The sequence below is a fragment of the Lichenostomus cassidix genome, chromosome 15 (assembly GCF_008360975.1).
Source record: "Lichenostomus cassidix isolate B80296 chromosome 15, HeHo_3.0, whole genome shotgun sequence".
Classification (NCBI taxonomy): Eukaryota; Metazoa; Chordata; class Aves; order Passeriformes; family Meliphagidae; genus Lichenostomus; species Lichenostomus cassidix.
In genome coordinates, this window is record NC_139496.1 from 9477678 (window position 1) to 9498397 (window position 20720).

The following is a 20720-nucleotide window of genomic DNA, read 5'->3' on the forward strand; positions in this document are numbered from 1 at the left end:
GGGCGGAGCGGGAGCGGCGGCGGCGCGCGGGGCGGCCGGGGCTGGGGGGGAGGCGGTGGCGGCGCCGGCCCGGGGCGCGCGCGGCCCCTCGGCGGGGGACGGGCGGGGGCGAAGCGGGGCCGGCGGCCGGAGCAGGAAACGCCGCGGGCGGCGGTGAGGCCTTGAGCGGAGCGGAGCGGCGCGGGACACCCGCCGGTGAGTGCGGCCGGGTGGGGATCCGCTGAGTCACCTGCCCCGCTGCCGCTCTTTCCCCCGCGGCTCCGGCGCCTCGGGACGGCGCCTGGGCCGCGCTGCCCCGCGCCACGGGGCGAGCGGCGCCCGACCCCTCAGGGCCCCGCGGTGGGTGGGGGTGCGAGTCCCGGCGGCCCCGCGGCCCGGCCGAGCCCGCAGGCGGATCTCTCCTGTGCTAGTGCCGCTGGCGCGCGGGGCAGGGCCGGCCGGGCTGCGGGAGCTGCTCGGAGCCTTCAGCGAGAGCCGCCCGGCTGGGCCGGGGGAAGGGGCAGGGCTGGCAGGGAACAGGCACTGTTGGGGAACGCGGCTCTTTCCTGCTGTGCCCAAGTGCTAAACTGACTTAGGCTGGAAGGAAAATGCACCCTCTAGGAAGGTACGTCTTGAAATCTGACGGGTTGGTTTTGTTTTAATTAGCTCCGTGGTCAAAGGCTTTGAAGTAACTATGGATAAAAGAGGAGGTGCAACAGAAACTGAAAATGGCGATGCTTTCCTGGAACTGAGCAGAATTACAACCAAATACCCACATCGTTATACAAAGGTTAGCTCACTCTCCTTTTCTCTCTGAGTTGTGCGTGGAGCTGTTGGTCACAGGAGTAGAGTGGGAGGTGGAGGCTCCTGTGAGAGGGAAACAGCGAGGTGAAAGCTGAAAAGCCTTTGCCTGGATTAGGATTTGCAGGGTGGTAAAAAAATGAGCAGCCTGTTAAATGTGATGCAGTTGTGCAATCTTGTCCTCGATACACTTTTGATTCCCACCACCTTATTTTAATATCTGAGCACCCCACAGCATGTGCTGAGAGATTATGGTAGAGATTGAAGTATGTTGTTCTACCAGCTTTCTCAAACGCTTACCTTTCATAGTTCTAGTTCTGCTTTCAGCAGTGTTCTTTTAAGAAGTTGACCAAAATGTTTCCTTGCAGTAGATGCCATTTCCTAGGAAGGTATAGCACACCAGATCTTATCAGGACCTTTAATATGTTTACTGGATGCCTTTTGTAACCTTAGAGTTGCTCATATTTGACTGCTGGAAGCTTAAACAGTTGTGACTCCAACCAATGCTTAGTGTTAAAATGTTAACACAAGTGCTTTTGTTTAACTGTGATGCCTAAATATGTGCATTGAGTAGAAAAAGAATAGCCAAATAACTTGCAAATAAAGATTGTTCCAGTACTAAGTGAGTTTGATGTGCTATGGGGTTTAGGGTTCAAATCTTGTTTAGGTTTTTGATACCACTGGTGAAAAATGCCTTTGGAAAGAGTCTGTAATGGTGGTTGATTTTCCCATGGCTGCAAGCTGTGGGAACAGGTGGTCATTGCTTTGTGGAAAGCTGTTAAGATACTTTGCAGCAAATGGCCTGAAGTGTGGAACAGGGTGAGACAGTTTACTGTTGCTGACTGTGTTATCTTACTTGAGGAATTCAGAGCTGTTGGCTTTTTAGTAGGTTGTTTTTTAAAAGAAAAAAAAATTATCACTGTGGCTCTGTTCTGTTGAGATAGCAGAGCTCTGGCTTGTTTTAAGTAGACATCAACAATAAACTACACACTTCAGAATTGGCGAAACTTCATGGGAATAGTACAACTTTCTAAATCTCTTTAACTTCTTAGAAAGGATGTGCCCTTAGCCTTTGAGGATGCAAGGTATACTGTTGTTCAGACCTTGTTAGTCAGTTAAGTGCTAAGTGAAGGAGAGGAGCTGTTTTTAAACTTCCCCTGCTGAAAAAGTGCCATCTATTCTCATTCAGTCTTGCCTAACCCTTCTTGTGTAGTAACTGAATGCAGTTTCAATTTCTGCTCTGCTTTTTGGGGCAGTGTTCAGCCCATGCTGGTGGTGGCTGTACACTGAAACCAATGTATTTGTAGCTTTGGTTTTATTAATTCAGTACCTATAGTTTCTGATCAGGAAAGTTGCAGAACTAGTGCCAGAAGGTGTGTAGTCTTGTTAATCAGTTGGTTTTTGAGGAGCCTAAATCAAGAAATACCAGAAATCAGTCTGTGTTAAAATATCTTGCATCATATGGTTTCTTCACCTGTAACAGCTTACATATAGCTGGTTTAAGATGCTAAGGTAATCAACACTGTAGGGCATTTTCATGTGTTCCAGTTTCCTACTAATTAGGGATTGAAGGAACACTGATTTGGGGTATATGCTTCTGATTTGTAAAGGTGAGTGATTTCCTTTAATGGTTTATATTCACATACTACTACTAGGAAAACATCTGGCTCATACTATGAGTGGTTCTAAGCTGTTTGATTAAAACTGTTTGATAACAGCTAAGCACACTTTTCCCCCAGCCTGCTTAAAAGTACTGTGTGTGAATTAAACAAAAAAAAACCCCACTCTGTGAGTGCCTGTGTTTGCCTCCTCTGTTACAGGAGAGCTGTATAGTTTAAGCTGTGTCTTTTGGGAAACTGTTGCTCCAAGGGTGCACAGCTAATGAGTGAAAGGCAAGAAACAATTCAAATTTTCCTCACTTGAATGGAAGGATTGTGATAGGTTGTGATTGAGAGCCTGTGGACTCCCTCTCGTGGCCAGCAAAACAACCCATTTGCAATGTGGTGATGGACAGGGCTGTTAATACTTGTAGCATCTGCATCAGGCTCTGATAGTATTACAGCACTGATGTTGCTCACAGATTGAGGTTTATTTTGGGAAGCTGTGAGTCGGGAGGCCAGTGTTCCTCCCTTTAATGGAGCTCTTTTTGCTGAGGACTAGTACAGGGTGATGCTTGGAGTGGGGGGGATCTTAAAGTTTTGTCCAGCTACCAAACTGCCATTTGGAAACAAGTGTCAAACTCATATAGCTAATGAACTGATATTTAATCACATGAAGAAAAGGATGGAGAAGTTCTGAAGGACATGGTATTCTTGGGGAGAAAAAAGTTAAGAGATTTCTTTCAGTTTGGCTGATGTGTGGTGTCTGCTGTTAGGATTTCTTTATCCTTCCAGCTGCCCACAGATTTCTGCACAGTTCGGAATCAATTCAGTGCCATTGGGGGTGAGGCAGGTTGAAGAAAGGTGGGAGACTGAGTAAGTCTAACTAGAAACGTGCATCTTTACTGCAGCAGAGTTAGTGATGATTTCAAGCACATTAATAATGTTTTTTTAATGTAGCAAACTGCAGTGAGACTGCATTGGTTGCCAGTCAAATGACTGACTGCTCAGGGTGTGCAGTGGTAAACTAAGGGCTGTTCAAAGATGGTAGAAAGTGGGAAAACAAGTCATCATTCAGCATCGACTTGATGCTGAGTGGAATGGGTAACTGTATAATACATTGTGGTGTCTTGGAGTTGGTGATGGTCAGAAATGGCAAGCTTGTCTGGAATTTCTAGATCTACACCAGCAACTGGAATTGTGCTAATGCTTTTTTTACCTGCTGAACCTTATATAGCATTAACCACAGCAATTTTGGTTCCTTCTTGAGAACTTACCAATCCAGTGTCCATGATGCCTCTGTTGCTTATAAGCTGAACTGTCCAGGGAAGTGAATACATAAACATTTATGGTGTGAGCAGCCTTGGAGTGTTTATAAGGACTGAATCTGGCCTAGTAAGGCTTAGTGCTTCAAATAAGTGTTTGGTCAGTGGCCACTGGTAGAACAACTGAAACATAAACTTTCAGTGCAGTATTTCACAGGATATGAAAAAACATGTTGGGAAACCTTGGTTGTCAAATCATAAATTGAACATGCAGTCTGAAATAGACAGTTTGAGTCACTTAAATCCTGTCTGGGTGCAAACTGAAACTCATGTCTTGATTTTTAAATTTTTTTCTAGGAGGAACTGCTGGATATTAAAGAGCGTCCCTACTCTAAGAAAAGACCTTCCTGTCTTTCTGAAAAATATGACAGGTATTTTCTTGATTATACAAAGGCTACATACATTTCTTTCAAAATAAAAGTTTAAATTGCAAAAACCCCTTAGCTAAGAAGTGCTCTTATGTTGATGGGAGATATATGTGCTACAAAGTTCAGACTGCTACAGAGTTCAGTTTTCAGAAGTACTAATCCACTAGGAAAGGCTCAATGGTCTGGCCAAGGATTTTGTTCTTTGAACAAAGATTTTTTTCTGCTGGATCTCATAACTTCATGAAACACAAGTCTTACAGATTTGCAGGAAAAAGTACCGGGAACATAGATGGGTGTGTAGCACAGACTGGGTCAGGCTGTAACAAGCTGCCTTGCTTAGTGGATTACTCTCCCATGTTGACACTGTACCTCATTTAAAAATGAATGTGAGTGTTCTTGACTTACGTTTGTAAGCTTATTAAGCAGCAGTTTCTTTACTATTCAGATGTATTTATTATACAAGTAAGTGTGAGATTGAGGTAAAATTACCTGAATGCTTAAGAGTAGCACCATATTATCTACTTGAACTGTTTTTCAGTATAGCAGGCAAGCTTTACCAATAACTACTCTTTTAAAATCTGATACTGGGTATTATACTTCCTTGCTGTTACAGAAGGAATCCAAATACCATGTGTGAGGTAGTAAACCATAGTAAGGCAGATTTAGAAGATGGGTATGAAAGATATTTCACTTGTACAGGTTGCTAACCTGTGATTTCTAGGTTTCCAGCAGCAGCTTTATGAAGTATTTATTAGACTACAAGGTAGCAAACAATCCTGCAATTTTATTTTCCTAGTGATGGTGTCTGGGATCCAGAGAAGTGGCATGCATCTTTATATCCAACTTCAGGAAGAACTTCACCAGTGGAAAGCTTTAAAAAAGATTTGGATTCAGATCGGACTTCTCTTATGCGTAGGATAGTAGGTGAGTGTTCTACAGCATATTGCTCAAAACTGAACCTGGCCTGTTGGGATAACACAAAGGAGACTAAAAGTCTCTCTGAAAATTGTTAGACTGCATAGGATAAGTGTCAAAGGAATCTTGATCATTACAACTAGACTATAGTTGGTTTTCTGCTGGCTGTTATCTAAGGACAAACTTGGCAGCAGTCAGTTATATTCTCCAGTTCTTGCCATGGAGTAGTCAATATATATGTAATAATGCAAATGCTGGGACAATTTCCCTGCAACTCAAGGCTGAGTACTTAAATGGTCTATAGCGGGAAAGCAAGTACTTCCTAGGACACTGCAGTGGTTCCTTAACACCCATCTGTAAATTTTTTGTCTGCACTTCCTATGGCCTCAGCTAGATTAGCTTCACAGAAATAAATCATGAGCATTTTCCTTCAAAATGCTCTGGGATAGGAGCAAGGCTATGGAACAGAAGGCTGCTATACAGACAACTCACTTGTCTTTAGTAATACATCAAATGTAATGCTTTTTGTGTGATCTTTGACTTGCAGATCCAAGAGAGCGAGTGAAGGAAGATGACTTGGATGTAGTCCTGAGTCCCCAGAGGCGAAGCTTTGGAGGTGGCTGTCATGTAACTGCATCTGTCAGCTCCCGTCGGGCAGGGAGCCCCCTGGAAAAGGACAACGATGGTGTCCGTGTGATCGGCGGCCGCAGGATTGGCAGTGGCAGAATCATCTCTTCTCGCAATTTTGACAAAGACCATCGGGGTGGTGATTCCAGAGATGCAAGAGACAGGGATCGGGACAGGGACTACAAAGATAAACGCTTCAGGGTTTGTTCCTTCTTTGCCTGGTTGCATATTAAATTAGGGGGTTTGGACACTTGGCACAAAAAGCACCAGGGGCAGATGAGCTGCATGCAGCAGTTCAGTGTTCTGTGCAAGCAGGCCATGTATTCTTAGGGTGTGAAGGGTGAGCATGCGGGGATGCATGTAATACTGTTTATCTTACAAGCCCTGCCTGGGGCTGACTTTTACTAGCAAGAGTCAAAAGTGTAATAGTTCATTTGTAGTTCTTGGCCTGGCAGTTGTCAGCAAGCATTGTCTTTTAACTTCAGCAAATGGAAGCTTTCCATGCTTTATTGCTTTTTAAAATTTTTTTTTAAGAGGATCCACTAACTCTCAGGCTACAAAACTGAGTTTATAGAAGCACTTGCAGATCAATAGCTTTTGGTGTAATGAAGCAGAACTTCAGCTGTGAAGCTTAAAATTTAAAAGCTTACTGAGTATATAGGGAGGGTGTAGAAACCTTTAAAAAACACCCAGAACTGGTATGAAAATGTGGTCATTTGCTTTGGAAGTTGGGGAAGAATCATATGAAGCACCATTTTGTTAATGTTTTTAATATTCCACTTCAGAGGGAATTTGGTGACAGCAAGCGTGTCTTTGGGGAGCGAAGAAGGAATGACTCCTACACTGAAGAGGAACCTGAGTGGTTCTCTGCTGGTCCTACAAGTCAGTCTGAAACCATTGAGCTCACAGGCTTTGATGATAAAATTTTGGAGGAAGATCACAAAGGGAGAAAACGGACAAGGCGACGCACAGCCTCACTGAAAGAAGGTAAGGGCAAATGTCACAAAAGCTCTGCTTGTCTGCTCGTGGGGCACATTCCTGGGTATAGAGGTGATTGTTACAGATCCAGACAAGTGTTAATAAAAACAGTTTACCAACCTTTGCCTTAAACTTGCATAGCTTTTGGTCACCCTGAAGCACAAGATGTAAAGCCTATAAAGGTATTTGCAGTCAGAAAGATCAATTAGGTGATAAATTACTACTTTTTTTTTCCAAAGAAAGGCAGAATTGAAAGTCTGGGGAAAAAACCTGGGATGGATGTTGAATGATATCAGGAGTTGATAGCTTATTCAGAAGGTCCTGTTCATTTCTATCCTGCGGGGTGCTAAAGGCTTGGTTTAAATCAATCTAATGCTCTGAGGTACTTGAAACGGGAACACTGATTGGGGCATACAGTTGCCAGCAATGTAGCTTTAAGCTGAATTTGGAGACGTGAATTTGTGTGCAGTCACTGGATTATTACCAAAAGAAGTTGCAGTATGGCAAGAGAAGATGACTCTTGTTCACCTGTGGAATTTCTAGCATTAAACATAAGTGGATACAGAGCTACGCCTGAGGTTTAACTGACCTCAGTGAAACCTCAGAAGTGCAGTTCCAAGCACCAGAGTCTGTAGTTGTGTCACAGATTTTTTGCAGTGCCTGTGCAAGCCTGTTGAGAAGTCTTTAAAGTGAGAAGTGCCTTGCTTCTGATGGAGGAGGAGGAGCAATAGTTGTCATATGTTGACTATGAAGAGCCCAAGTCCAGAAGGCCAGAGCTGCCAAAGGATTCTTGATGGAAAAACAGCAGCAGCTGTTGACTTTCTGCAACAGCTGTATGTGCTTGGTATGGCACAACAGCCCAGGCTGATCAGGATGCAGTTGTTTGTGCACAGTTCAATGGCAATTCCTTCTTTTTTTTTGAGCTAGATATCCTTAACAGATAGAAGCTCTGTGCTAGGAGTTGTAGTGGGTACTGTTTTCTTTTGCAGCAGCCAGCACAGTGTAACTGATGAGGTATCAGTTGGGGGCTGGGTTCCTTTGGGCTTGTGCTTTTAATCCCAGGGCAAGTGCATTGGCTGTCAGGCACTGCTCCCACAGGAAATAGTCAAGTTCAGTGATTCAGCAATCCCTTGATTTTCTTTTTAAGGCATAGAATGCAATGGTGGAGTGGCAGAAGAGGATGAAGTGCAAACTGTCCTTGCCAATGAGACTCCAGCAGATCAAGAAGTTCCTAGAGAAGCTGTTTTGCAAGAACCAGCTCCAGGAGAGTTTGACTTCAATGAGTTCTTTAACTTGGATAAAAGTGTTCCTGGCCTGGCTTCAGTGAGTTTTCTGGTTTTTTAAGACTGGGTATATTCATGAAGAAGCATTTTTGCTGCAGCTGCATTCTGTGAAAGCCAAAACATTTTGCTTTGTGAAAGTTCCTTTATGTGTAAGTTTAAGATGAATTTGCAGAGGTTTAGCTTTGGAGTGTTAGGGTGTTTCTGCCAAAGTGTTATCCCTGGGACTGGCTCCAAAGTAAGTGTTTGAGGCAAACTAGCTGACTGTTTTTCCTTTCTTTGGTCACTACTTGAAGGCTCAAAATTGACATCCTGAATGGATCTTTCGAATTAAAAGTATGTACAGAGAAGATTCACTATACAAATTTAATATAGCTGATCTATATGTATAGTTCCCTTTTCCATCAAAGTCTGGGAATTGCAGCAAGCAGGTATTTTGTGCAGACTTCCTGGCAGGCAGTGAGCCTGGAGACACTACTGGTAATGTGACTGAAAAGATCTATGTGTGAAAGGTTATTACTTAAACCTTTGAGGTGAATTTTTTTAAAAACTGTTACTCCTGTGTTGGATAAATGCAGCCTACTAATTCAGTCACAAGTCAAAAACTGTGTTCTGACTGCAAAGAAACAGACCTGATGTGGTTTAGAAACAATGAGGTTTAATAAAAATTGACTTCTGACCTAATTTTATTATGGACAAGCTGTTTGCATTAGAAAAGATTCATCATGTGGTGGCAGTAATTTGACAAATACATGGAGGAGAGTTCATTCTCCCTATAGAAGCTGTAAATGATTTCTTTAGACTTGATAATCTGATTTTTGACATACCTGCAAGATGATGACTGCTTTCAAAAGCAGGGAATTTCCAAGTGAAAATACCTGCTGATGAATCAGATTGGCAGATGTTGTAACTTGTCATAAAAGTGAAAAGTTTTTGTGCTGGTGATAGGTCTGTGACAAGTGTTATCACAGGTTTATAAGTTTCTTGTCTTAATTCTTCTAAAAAGTTAGATTCAAACAGTCAAAACCAAATGGAGCAGTACTTTTTTTGCTATTGTAAATTGTTGAGTGGTCCTTGTTTCAGAAAAAAAAACTTCTCTGAGAGGAAGAAGCTGCTCTTCCCTTTGCCTAAAAGAAAATGTGCTGCCTGGTGAAACTGAATCTGTGCCTATTGAGCCAGGCTTTAGCTGGATGCTGTCTTGCAGATAGGAGAAGCTTTAGTTTGAGTTATATTGTTATAATGCACCTTTTTAAATGCATGGGGTTCTTTTGACACTTCCACTTTAAAATGCTGTAGTTAATGGTCTTTGGGTGCTCTGATTGTGCTGTTTCAGTTACAGTTTTACTGTGAGTAAATACTTGGTGTCAATAAGAGATGTACACTGGGTTATGCTAACTGGCTGCAAGAGAAAAGCAGATCAAAGCTTTGAAAAGCAGAGAGCAGCATTGAATTGTCTGTAGCAGAAGAATCTTGCTTGCACAGTAAAGCTTCTCAAAGATGTTGCTGATCTTGCTTATGTTAAAGATTTTTTTTCTTTTTTCCCTCCCTTAGATGATAGAGGATGTGCTGGGGGAAGGTTCAGTGTCTGCCAGCAGGTTCAGCAGGTGGTTTTCCAATCCCAGTCGTTCTGGAAGCCGGTCAAGCAGCTTGAGATCTACCCCTCATGAGGAACTGGAGAGGCTAGCAGGTAAGGCTGCAGGACAATGCAGGGTCAGGTAGCCTCCTTCCACCTTCTTTCTTACTCATTCAATAAGAACATGGAAGATAAGGCTTTAGGACAGTGAATTCTCCTACAGTTTAAGCACTTGACATTCCTTTGGAAGCTCCTAGAGTAAGCAGCTGTAAGTTCTTTTTTTAAGAATGTTCTTGTTAGTGCTTCCTGATGACTTTCCAGCTGATCTTGGGCAAGGGGTGTGAGGCCTAACTTTCCAGTGACATGTTGAAGTTGGTTGCCAGTGTATGTTCATCTCGAGCCGTTGGGTTGGTGAACTGATGTCGCAGTGCTCCTGGTTTTGCTGTTTCAGGTCTAGAGCAAGCCATTCTCTCCCCTGGCCAGAACTCTGGAAACTACTTTGCTCCCATTCCATTGGAAGACCACTCTGAAAACAAAGTGGACATCCTAGAAATGCTACAGAAAGCCAAAGTGGACTTAAAACCTCTTCTCTCAAGTCTTTCAGCCAACAAGGAAAAGCTTAGAGAGAGCAGTAAGTGCCTCTTCAGCTATTGTCAAGTTCTTGTGATGCAGTATCTCCCAGCAAGAGGCTTGGTGTTCTGGAATCTCAACTGCCAAATCCAGGAGTAGGCAGTGTTATAGATTTACTTACAGTACTGAAAACTCAGTATTCAACAGCTCTCAGTTGTGTCAATATCATCACTGACTCTTTTCATCCGAATGACAGGATGACATCAGGACTTTATCAGACTGCTTTACTGGCCAGAAACATTTATAAGATGATGCAAGTCTTAATCTGAATTTCCAGATTTGTGTATGGCTTTTGCATAAATTTTTTCATACTAGAGATTGGTAATGTCAGCTCTGAAACTGTGGAATTTAAACTCTGGCTTTATCAAAAACTGACAGTGTAAGTCATCCTTGAAAGTTTCTATAATGGATCACATTGATCCATTGTCAGTATCTAAGAAGTTGAACAGTGGCTTGAGGATGGGATTTTTTTTTTCCTAGGGATGCCTCCAGGTTAGGGATTTGCATGTCTGGGCCCATGCATGGAGTGTACAAAATGCATGTGTTCTGTGAAATCTTGAGGTCTAATTCTGAATTGGTTTCTCTTTGGCAAGCAGCATGTATTGCCGTGTAAACTGGACAGAAGAAAAAGTGATGTCCCTCTGATTAGTTTGAAGCAGCTAGGAAGGAAAGCATCTAAGCACTGCAAATATTCTTAAGCATCCAGTCTGGGAGTAGGGAGTGTTGGCTAACATGTGGAGAACTTCCTTAATTTGACTTAGAAAAGACTTGTAGTTCTATTTCTGTTCTGCTTAGTGTGACTTTCCTACTAAAAGCTTTTTCAACTTTGATCCTCACAAACCAAGGATGAAGGAACAAAAATCTGTGAGGAAGCTTCCATTCACTCAAAATTACCTGATGTGGGGCTCTGTATTCCCATAAAATGCTGTACAGCTCTTCGAGTGTTGTGGCGTTTTCAGGTCAATTCCTCTCCAGCAACATCATATCTACTCATGTTCCATACTGCATGTCTGCATCATTGTTTCTTTTCTTCACCTTCTTGCCCAAATTTCCAGTAAATCTTATTTCTTTGGGCCAGCATCTGCAACCCGTGGCATGCTTCTGTCTCTTCTTCTTTTTCTTTTAAGGTGTCATACCTTGTGATGTTTGTTAGCTGGTCCATAAAGCATGTTTAGCTTTGATGTCAGGCACCAATAGGTGTTCATATATATATATAAATATACAAACACCCATACAGGAAAAAAGTACTGCTAAGAACACTGTACCTTATGCTGGCTATGCCAGTGAAATCTTTCTATGGAGGCTTTAATTTATGAGCAAAAAATCTACTTCAAACTTTATACACAACAAGATTAAGTGTGTAACTGAGTCTTTACAGTATCTAGATTTCCCAGGTATGTATTCTTTCTACTTATGATAGCTTTGGATAATTTGACATGGCTTGCACTGTGGCTGTAAAAACCATCTGGTCTCCTGGAGTATAAGATAAATTAAACTCTTAATTAAGAAAGAACTGACTCAATTGTCACATGAATATTCTGTTAAATGCAGGCAAAGTTGTAAAATGTAGTAACAACATGTCTTGCAGGATAAATGAAAGATAGTGAGAATTCAGTAGCTGAAACCTAAACAGCTTCTTGTGGAGTCTTACATGGCAGTAGTTGTGCATGTCAGTTCTCTGAATTTGGATATATTAGAATGTCAGTCTAAACACAGGTCAATCATGGTTTGACAGCTAGTATCAATACAAAAAAATAAATTTTTGGCTGTTCCTAGTTTTCAAGCAACTTCTATTTAATGCCTGCAGAAGAATTATTAGCTCACATGAGAACAGAACTGTGGTTTACCAGTATTTCTCCTGTATTTTTTAGCACATTCAGGAGTTGTTCTTTCAGTGGAAGAAGTTGAAGCTGGGCTAAAAGGCCTGAAAGTGGATCAGGAGGGGAAAATTGCCACTCCCTTTATGGCTGAGCAAATGGAAGAAGCCTTGAATGTCACTGGCTCTAGACAGATGAAGAAGGATGGAGATATGACTGCATTTAACAAACTCGTCAGCAGCATGAAGGCAAGCGGGACTCTGCCTTCACAGCCCAAAGTCAATGTAAGTGGGAGCCACTGGCACTTGTGACCTGTGTTAACATGTCTTTCTTACCTGGAGCCCAGATGTTTTTAGTGCCTTTTGTTTTAATAGAGGTGTGTCAGTGAGCAATCTATTCTTTTACACTTGGCTTTTCAACAAGTATTTCAACAAGTATTCATTTCAGTTTCATCATTTGTACTAAGATGAAACTGAAGTGAATACTTGTTAGCTGGAAGATTAATATTAAACAACTGATGATAGTACAGTTAGTAAGATTGTAGAATGAAATTTCATCCTGCCACTAGCTGCCTAAACAGTATGCTTGACCCAGAAGCTGTCAGTAAATATTTCTGGCACCATAAAATACTTCCAACAACTGAGTAAGTCTAGAGAATGTGTTTTTCCTGCCAAACTATGCCCAAGGACTTTTAGCCTCATCCCACTTCACTAAAAGACAGTGAAGAATGTAAATCTGCCCTGTGAAGAATTTGCAGAGTGGTTTCAGACTTAAATGAAGACTTTTGCTTCTGGCTGTCTCTATGCATTAATGTGCAATTTTGATGCACAGAAGAAAATTTAAATTTTTTTTTTAATATATAAACACTTTCCAGTTTGTGCATATTTTCAATTAACCACTGGCTGAATGTTCCATCTCCAGCATATACAATTATATAAATTTATATATTTGACCCAAACTTAAATGAGGAAGATCTGTGAGCCAGCTCAGCCCACAACTTTGCTGGGATTTTATTTGGCTGATGCATAAACTACTGTTCTAACAGAACAGGTGAAATTATTCCTGTCGCTGAGATAAATGTAGATATAGTCTCTTAATGAGTTTGGTTGTATCTATGTTGAATTTACAATGTTTTCACTCTTTTAGCAGAGCCTTGAAAGTCACTTAATGTCCCCTCCAGAGATGTCGGGTCAGCCTCTATCAAAGAATATTCTGCAGGTATTTTTACTGGGGGGAGGGAAGTATTTAAAAGCATTATCCCTGGTGGGAAAACAAAAATTATTTTAAAATAAGGCATTTAAGGTAATTATGGGATCAGCAGTCAGATATGATACTATAGAGAAGATAGAGCCAGGCACTAAATCAGTTTACCTAAAAATTTGTCTTGTAATTCTGTTTCCTGTAATTACAACTTGAAAATGAAAAGCCTGCTGAGTACCTAATTCTGGGCAAACCAGGATTGGTGCATCTGGTTGCACAAGTCCTCCTTGTCCCTATAAATAGGGTAGCCTGTAGTGTAGTAAAATGAGCTCATTTGGGTAAATTGGTCATGTTCTGAATATTCTTTTTTTTTCACTTATTCTTAGGAACTTCTTGGTCCACCCATTACCAGACCTGCTTCATCGAATGTCTTAAGTGGTCTGATAGGTGGTTTGGAACCTGCAGCCTCATTGCTGACGCAGAGAGCCCCATCTCCCCCCATTCCACCAGTGTTCCCAACACGAGCAGCTTCTGCAGATTACCTGCGCCATAGAATATCTTCACCCATTGGTGAGACTGGGTGCAAAGTGGTTTTTTATTGAGGTTTTTTTTTTTCAAACGCTTTACAGAGCTATAAAAACTTCCTGGCACTTGGTGAGCAACTAGGGCAGTGTCTGCCTTTTGACTGCAAAGTGCCCTTTCACTTACTAGTCTCTAATGTTAAATTCATCAGCCAGATCTCACAGTGAGTTCTGCTGTAGAATGTGCTCAGCTACTGTGTAAGAACAAATTTCAAGGACTACTTGGCCATTTGTAGTACAAAACACTACCAGTGGTATCCTTTGTAGCTCTTCAGCTCTGTGACGAGGAAGAGATGCAGCTCAGTGTGGATTTAAGGGGTCAGCTGAGAAGTCTTCACCAGGAATCCTTAATTCATGTAGAATTATTTTACTTTGGGATATGTATTCTATGTATTGAAAGAAGCTGTTAGTATACTTGTAAATACAACTGTTAAATGTTCTTCAGGTTTTGGACAAGGTTCTCAGCAATTGCTTGGTGATCCATTTCCAGGTGTGAGGAAGCCTATGAGCCCAGTTGCTGCACAGGTTAGATGACATGCTTTTTTTGCTTAGTGTATGTGCATCTCTTTATGTTCTGTGGTCTAGAACTGTCTTGTGGAAACACTTAGCTGTTGCATCAAGATGTTTGTGCTCCTTAAAGTTTACCCTGAGGGTGAGGATGCAAGGTCTAATTCAGTACAGTCTCAAAACCTCATTGCAATTTGGCCCATCTTAGAGTACCTCAAGTACAAGATTTTTTGAAACTTCTGTTGCCTGTTAGTAAAACAGAGGCTGTTGATGGGGAGATGGTGGTGAAGACATTAATAGCTCTAGCAGTCTATCTTCAGTATCTTAAAAAAAAATCTAAATACAAGCTTTGACTTGTGTGGTTTTTTATGCAACTCTACCTCAGATGAGTCCCCTGGAGATACAGCAAGCTGCATTAGAGGGATTGGCACTCCCACATGACTTGGCCATACATGCAGCAAACTTCTATCAGCATGGCTTTGGTAAACCACAAATGGACAAAACCAGAGATGGCTACAGAAACAGGTAAGCACCTGTCTGCAAAATTTATGGGGTACACTGTTAACTGACTTTTCATGTGAATATTGTCTTTCACTAGAAATTAGCACTAATCACTCAGGATTGCATTGGTTCTTGGCAATGCTGCCTTTGATTCTGTGCCAAGAGTAGAGCCTCTTCTGACTCCTGTCCCTTAACAGGCAGCAGCGAGTGACTAAATCTCCTGCACCAGGACACAGAGGGAATGCATCTTCTCCAGCCCCTGCAGCATCCATTACAAGCATGGTCAGTACCTGATGTACAGTGGTTGTAGGGAGAACTGTGAAAGTGTCTGCAGTAATCAGATTATAGCAGTGGAAATCAATGGGGGAAAGGGAGGTCATTGAGTTAATCATATTCATGTTGTATCAGTGGCCACATGACACAAGAATGAGTTTCGCCTCATGCTTAACTGAGTATCTTCACCTTGGAAAAGAGCCCTTTCTGACCACTGTCTTACCTAAAACTGAAGCAATACCATTAATGTTACCTTAATCTCATCTTCTGAAACCAAATGAGGGTGATTGTGAAAACTCAAGCCATCATATTTTGGTGCTTAAGTTTTCAAAAGAGAAGTGATGAAAGCAGTAAGATGCTTCAAGAATTCCTATGGAGCTGTTCCTCTGAACCAATAGCAAAGAGGAAACAGCTGTAATTTATACTACAGCTCAGCTATTTTGTTTCAAGCCTGTAAAGGTACATTTAACTTTGAGAACAGCTGCTGATTTTGATATTGGACTTCTGAAAAAGCTAAAGAGAAATGCTTAAACTGTAGAATAAAGCTATGAAATTAGGTGAATTAAAGTCATGGGCACACAGCAGCTGATTCAAAAGAGCTTTAAACAGAAGGGATGTGCTAGAATTGGTGTCCACCCACAACTGAGATAGTGTGGCCTGGATAATGAGCACTGAGTGAGGCATTTCTTCTTACTGTGTTCTCTGCAGCTGTCTCCCTCCTTCACACCTACCTCGGTGATTCGCAAGATGTATGAGAGCAAGGAGAAAAGCAAAGAGGATCCAGTTTCTGGGAAAATGAAAATCAGTGATGTTAAAGATGAAAATCAGAGACCAAATGAAGGTATTGTGATGGCTTTAAAATATCAGAAGCAAAAGGGATGTGGAATAGACTCAAGATTATCTCAGCACATAATACACCCAGGCTACCTGTAGACTTTCCTGATCTGTGGAGATGAGGAGGGTGTAGAAGTAAGGGAGCCTATGAGAGGAGGGGCTAGAGCTATGGAGGGGATACACTTCCAGTAGTGCTGGGGCTTAATTCCTTTTTTCCTGTCAATTTCTGAGCAACACTAAGAAGCCTAGGCCATAACTGTTTGCACCTTTTCATGATGAACAGGCACAATAACAATAATGCTTCTGTAGCTTTCTACACTGGTAATTGAAAACTTAAGAGTTCTCTTGAGACAACTGAACAGTCAAAGCTGAAACCAATTAAGCTCTTAAATGTAGCAGATCAGGGAAGCATTTTGTCACCCAAACTGATGTAAGAGGCTATTAAAGGGAAATGCTTGACACCCGTTGCCTGACCCAGTCAGACTGACATGGCCAATGGCCATGACATTGTGCCTCAGTGCTGGTAACTGCAGAGGTAGCTTGCAGTTCGAGGTAGCAGTCCAACTGGAACACCTCCACTGGTAGTAGTTGATGCCAAAGTATTTTAAGCCTTGTCTAACTCATCTGGATGGTTTGTGGAAGTAGCTTCTGGAGGTGCTTTAGTGTTCCAAATCTTGCTAAGCAGATGTCAGACATAGAAGGCCCCCCAAACAGCTAAACTGCAAAACCACCTTGGGCTAGATTTCTGGCACAACTCCAAATTATAACCTTGTCTAGGGAGGATCCCTTGTACCTCCTATCACTTTTGGCACTGACTCCTCCGTGCTGCCAGTTCAAAATTCCTAAGAAAAAGGAAAAATAAGAATTAAAAGTAGAGTTACTGCTGATTCTGGTCTAATTTAAGCTTCCTGTCAAGCAATTTCTGTGGAACATATTCCTTCTCATTACTCTTCTGAAATAAATTGGCCAGAAGCATATAGAAAAAAGATACTTATTATTAAATATATATGGCTACAGTTCAGCTAGTTCTGGAATCTATCAAATCCAGTCATTAAGCTTTAATTTTCATTAGGTGCATTCTCTAGCTGTGGACTGTAATAGCTGTATTCAATTCTAGCTACAGATAACGTACTGTCTAGTTCTGTGGAGAATGCAGATCAAGGAACTTTGCCCACCTTAGGTACCAAACTACCTGCACTGCAACGCTCTGCATGTTCCACACCTCTTACCCAAGCAAATCGTTGCACCAAAGAGCAAGACTACAGGCCCAAATCAGCTGGTAGGAAGACTCCTACAATGGCCTCCCCAGTACCAGGAGGCCCTTTCCTTCGTCCTGTTCATCAAGTACCCCTTGTTCCCCATGTACCACTTGTACGACCTGCTCATCAACTGCACCCAGGATTGGTCCAGAGAATGATGGCACAGGGGGTCCATCCACAACATCTTCCTCTGCTGCAAGCAGGTAATCCATTTGTTTTTTTCCTGTTGAGTTAATGCATGTTGTCTTTAAGACTGACTTTGTGTTAGGAACAGCACAAACTGATACTACCAGTAATATTTATTACATCAGAACTTACTTTTAAAATCAGACTGTAAATTCCAACCCATCTAAATACATATGTTGTGTTTTGCTTTAAGATGCTTGTGCTCATCAGGTAAGAGGTTTTCTTGCTCATGTTCAACAGGTATGCTTCCTCCTGGAGTGGACCTGTCTCACTTGCAGGGAATATCTGCTCCCATCCTTGGCCAGCCTTTTTATCCATTACCAACAGCAAGCCATCACATCTTAAATCCACGCTCGGGGACACCTTTGCAGCTCGCCATGATGCAGCAGCAGCTACAGCGATCAGGTAGGCTAAAACAGACAGCACAAGTGTGAGTTCTAGAAGGCTGACAAGCCTGCTTCAGGTACTGTACTTGATGGAGGTTTTAGTACACTGTGGTAGCAAGAAGCTACTTTAATTCAGTTATTCATAATCACTAACCTTGTGTGGGTCTCAGGTGGTTTGGGCCACTGCAGGCTGTTATGCCAGAACAAAGTCCAAGTGAAGTGTTTGGTTTCAGAACATGTGTTGCTATTGACAGGTCTGACTCTTGCAGCATGTGTGCAGGCTTTCAGCCTTCCTGGGCCACAGGCCACCCACCTCCTCCAGGGAAATGCTATTTGATCCTGGTCTTCCTGTTCAAACCTGTGTGATACCGTGTCCGGAACTGGCAGTGTCAGGCCATTTATGGGAGTACTAATGAAAATAAACACGTGGTACCTGGACTTCCTGGGGCTCATAGAATGAATAAAAGCCACATTCAGCTACATGCCTTATCAGGTGATAGCTCGAGGGCAAATCTGTGCTGGGTATTATTCCACCTCTAATAGCTTTACATTTCACAGGCTCTGGAGCACAGGGATCACCTGCTGGTGCACAAACAACCCCTCAAAATGTGCTGCCTCGGACTGGATTATCTCACGGGCACACACAGCTTGACCATCGCCCCAGCCAGAGAAGTGGCTCTCCCATTGGCCTTGCAAAATGGTTTGGTTCAGATGTCTTGCAGCAGCCTCTTCCATCCATGCCATCCAAAGTCATCAGTGTAGATGAACTGGAATACCGACAGTGAACAGTGACCACTGGGTGGAACACTTGTTATTCTTTGGACTGGATGAAAATGTCCATAGTCAGGACTTAACCTCTGTTTGTTTTTTTGGGGCTTTTATTTTTAGCACTCTGTGCAAAATTTCTTTTTGAGAGACTAAAGCACATGGCACCTGTCCTGGTCTCATGTCTGCATCAAGACTAAAGGATCCATTATGGCTTGGATAGTGAAGCCTGAAGAAATTTAGATGCACGACAAAGCCAGTTTAATCCTGGAAGTGTCTTTTTTTTTTTTTGTTTGTTTTTGTAAGATATGTGAATGAAGTGCTGATATTCTCTAGTGTAGAGGTAGCAGCTATGGATTCCTTCTGCAGAAAACTACATGTATAGACCCTTCTGTACAGACTTGTGTATAAACAATCTTTTGTACATACACACCTAGAATAGCTTTTTTGAATCTATACAGCTGTACATAAGAGTAGCTGATTACAGTTGAGCTTTAGTTGTGCCTATGGTTTGGACCTTTCTCCATTGTACGTGTGGGACTTTTCTTTAAGATTAAAGTTGCATATCCTAAGTGTGAGTGAACAGGATGAAGTTGCTTTGCCTTTTCTTGCTGCTCATCTCCTCTAGGTCTCCCTCTCACATTTTTCTGTCACGTACTGTGCACTCAGTGTAGGTAAAGTGTCAAAGTAAAAGCCCACATCTTGCTGTCTATGTAACAAAGGTCTGATTCCCTGTGTGTGACTCTTGCCACCAAATGAGAGAATTGTTTAGTCTTCAAACAGCCTTGAGGATAGGACCTGGTGCAGTCATGATAAAGCCAGATCTTCAGTCTGTATGTACCTACTGGTTGTTTCTCTTTCAAGAGGGCTGGTGCTGGTCCTTGTTTAGCTGCAGTATTTTCCTTGTTTTAATCTTTCAAGCCAGTTACTAAAGGTCATCAAAATGGAGCCTTTAAATCCTCACCCTTCAACTCCTCAGTCATAGCTGTGGAATATTCTGAACTGCCTCCAGTGCTGTTGATAGAAGGGAGTCCCAAGAACTGTCCTCAAGCTGGTGTACATCCAGTGATGCGATTACTGTGAAACTTGCCTTTGGAGTCTTGTTCTGTGGCTTGAAAGGGGGAGGATGGGGTAGTTTTGTGATCTTACTGTGTATATTTGGTTTTAAAATACTATGTTCCTTTTAAGCCTGTTTCACTTCCCTGAACAGTTAAATGTTCTCTTCCATCCTTCTGCATGGTTCCTCACTTCACTCCTTCACTTGTGTTGAGTCTAGTACTGCTGTCATGTCCTCTACCTAGCTTAGGCTATTGTGCTCTTTTAAGAGGTGAAAGTAAAACCAGAATTCTCACAGACTTGCTCTTTCTTAGGTCTCACTGAAAGCAAAACCAGCAGCAGGAAAAAAAAAATCACTTGTCTGTATTGTAACCCTTGCCAGCGTGCTGTGGTGGGTTTGTTTCAGTCCAGCAGAGACAGTGTTGTATGGAAATAGCAAGCTGAAATCTCCAGCATGGAAGCTGTTGGAGGTCACCCATACTTCCAGTGGTTGTTCCCAAAACAATCCCTGTAAAACATGCAATCACCAGCTTGTCCTTGTAAGATTGTTTTCATACTTTTTTAACTTGACACTTTCCCAGTAACATTCTGTAAATAAAGTTGATTCTACCAGCTGTCTGTATCAACTGCTCTTGTACTAAATTATGTCAGAATATTAATTTTTAGCATTGTTCTTCTGGATTTGGGTTGATCTGCAGAAAACTTCAATTAGTCCATGGGTGAGGGGGGAGGATAAGTATACTTTGAGGGTAACTGGCCTCACTGAAGTTCCAGGCTGGAATTGCTGCATCTAAATGTCACGATTAAGTGTGAGGAATGAGGTTCAGTGTATCAGAACTGGTAAAACTAATCAGCTCTAAGCAAAGTGTGAATGGGTTTCACTGCTAATCTGAGTAACAGCCTCATCTTTTGCCCCTTCCACTCAGGCTGATAAACCTAGCACAGCTGCAGCAGTTCAGCCCACTTATGCAGGGACCTAGAAAAAGTACTGGTAGAAATGCTTGGAGTAGAATTAAGGCTTTCATTTTTCCTTACCAGGCTAAATAGCAACTGCTGTTCTAAGGATTTAGTGCTTGAGTGGGTGTCTCTAATCACTTTATTTCTTCTTGAATGTATAATAACATGAGGGGGCACATTTTTGATGCATTTAAATAAACACCCCTATAATTAAACACCCCTGCTTCCTTTTTGTAGGAGAGCAAATGCTAGAGGCTGATGCATTTTGATCGTGCTCTTGACACAAGCTTAAAGCTTCTTTATTCATCTCTATTAAGCAACAAC

At 42.1% G+C, this 20720-nt stretch overlaps 1 protein-coding gene across 6 annotated transcripts; it reads left to right on the top strand.

The window, feature by feature from the left end:
- Positions 1-29: 29 nt before the first annotated feature.
- Positions 30-20053, top strand: EIF4ENIF1 (eukaryotic translation initiation factor 4E nuclear import factor 1). Of its 6 annotated transcripts, none has more exons than XM_085076031.1 (19): positions 30-195; positions 646-769; positions 4001-4074; positions 4868-4995; positions 5534-5814; positions 6399-6600; positions 7739-7914; positions 9423-9558; positions 9896-10075; positions 11946-12175; positions 13038-13109; positions 13478-13661; positions 14118-14197; positions 14565-14704; positions 14878-14962; positions 15662-15794; positions 16905-17249; positions 17473-17637; positions 18177-20053. In XM_085076031.1, the coding sequence occupies exons 2-19, from the start codon at positions 674-676 to the stop codon at positions 18401-18403; spliced, it is 2934 nt and encodes a 977-aa protein (XP_084932157.1). In that variant the 5' UTR covers positions 30-195; positions 646-673; the 3' UTR covers positions 18404-20053. The 6 variants fall into 6 exon arrangements, with proteins under 6 accessions (XP_084932157.1, XP_084932159.1, XP_084932163.1 ...); XM_085076033.1 differs by having other exon boundaries at positions 16968-17249; XM_085076037.1 differs by having other exon boundaries at positions 17187-17249.
- The last annotated feature ends 667 nt before the right edge of the window (positions 20054-20720 follow it).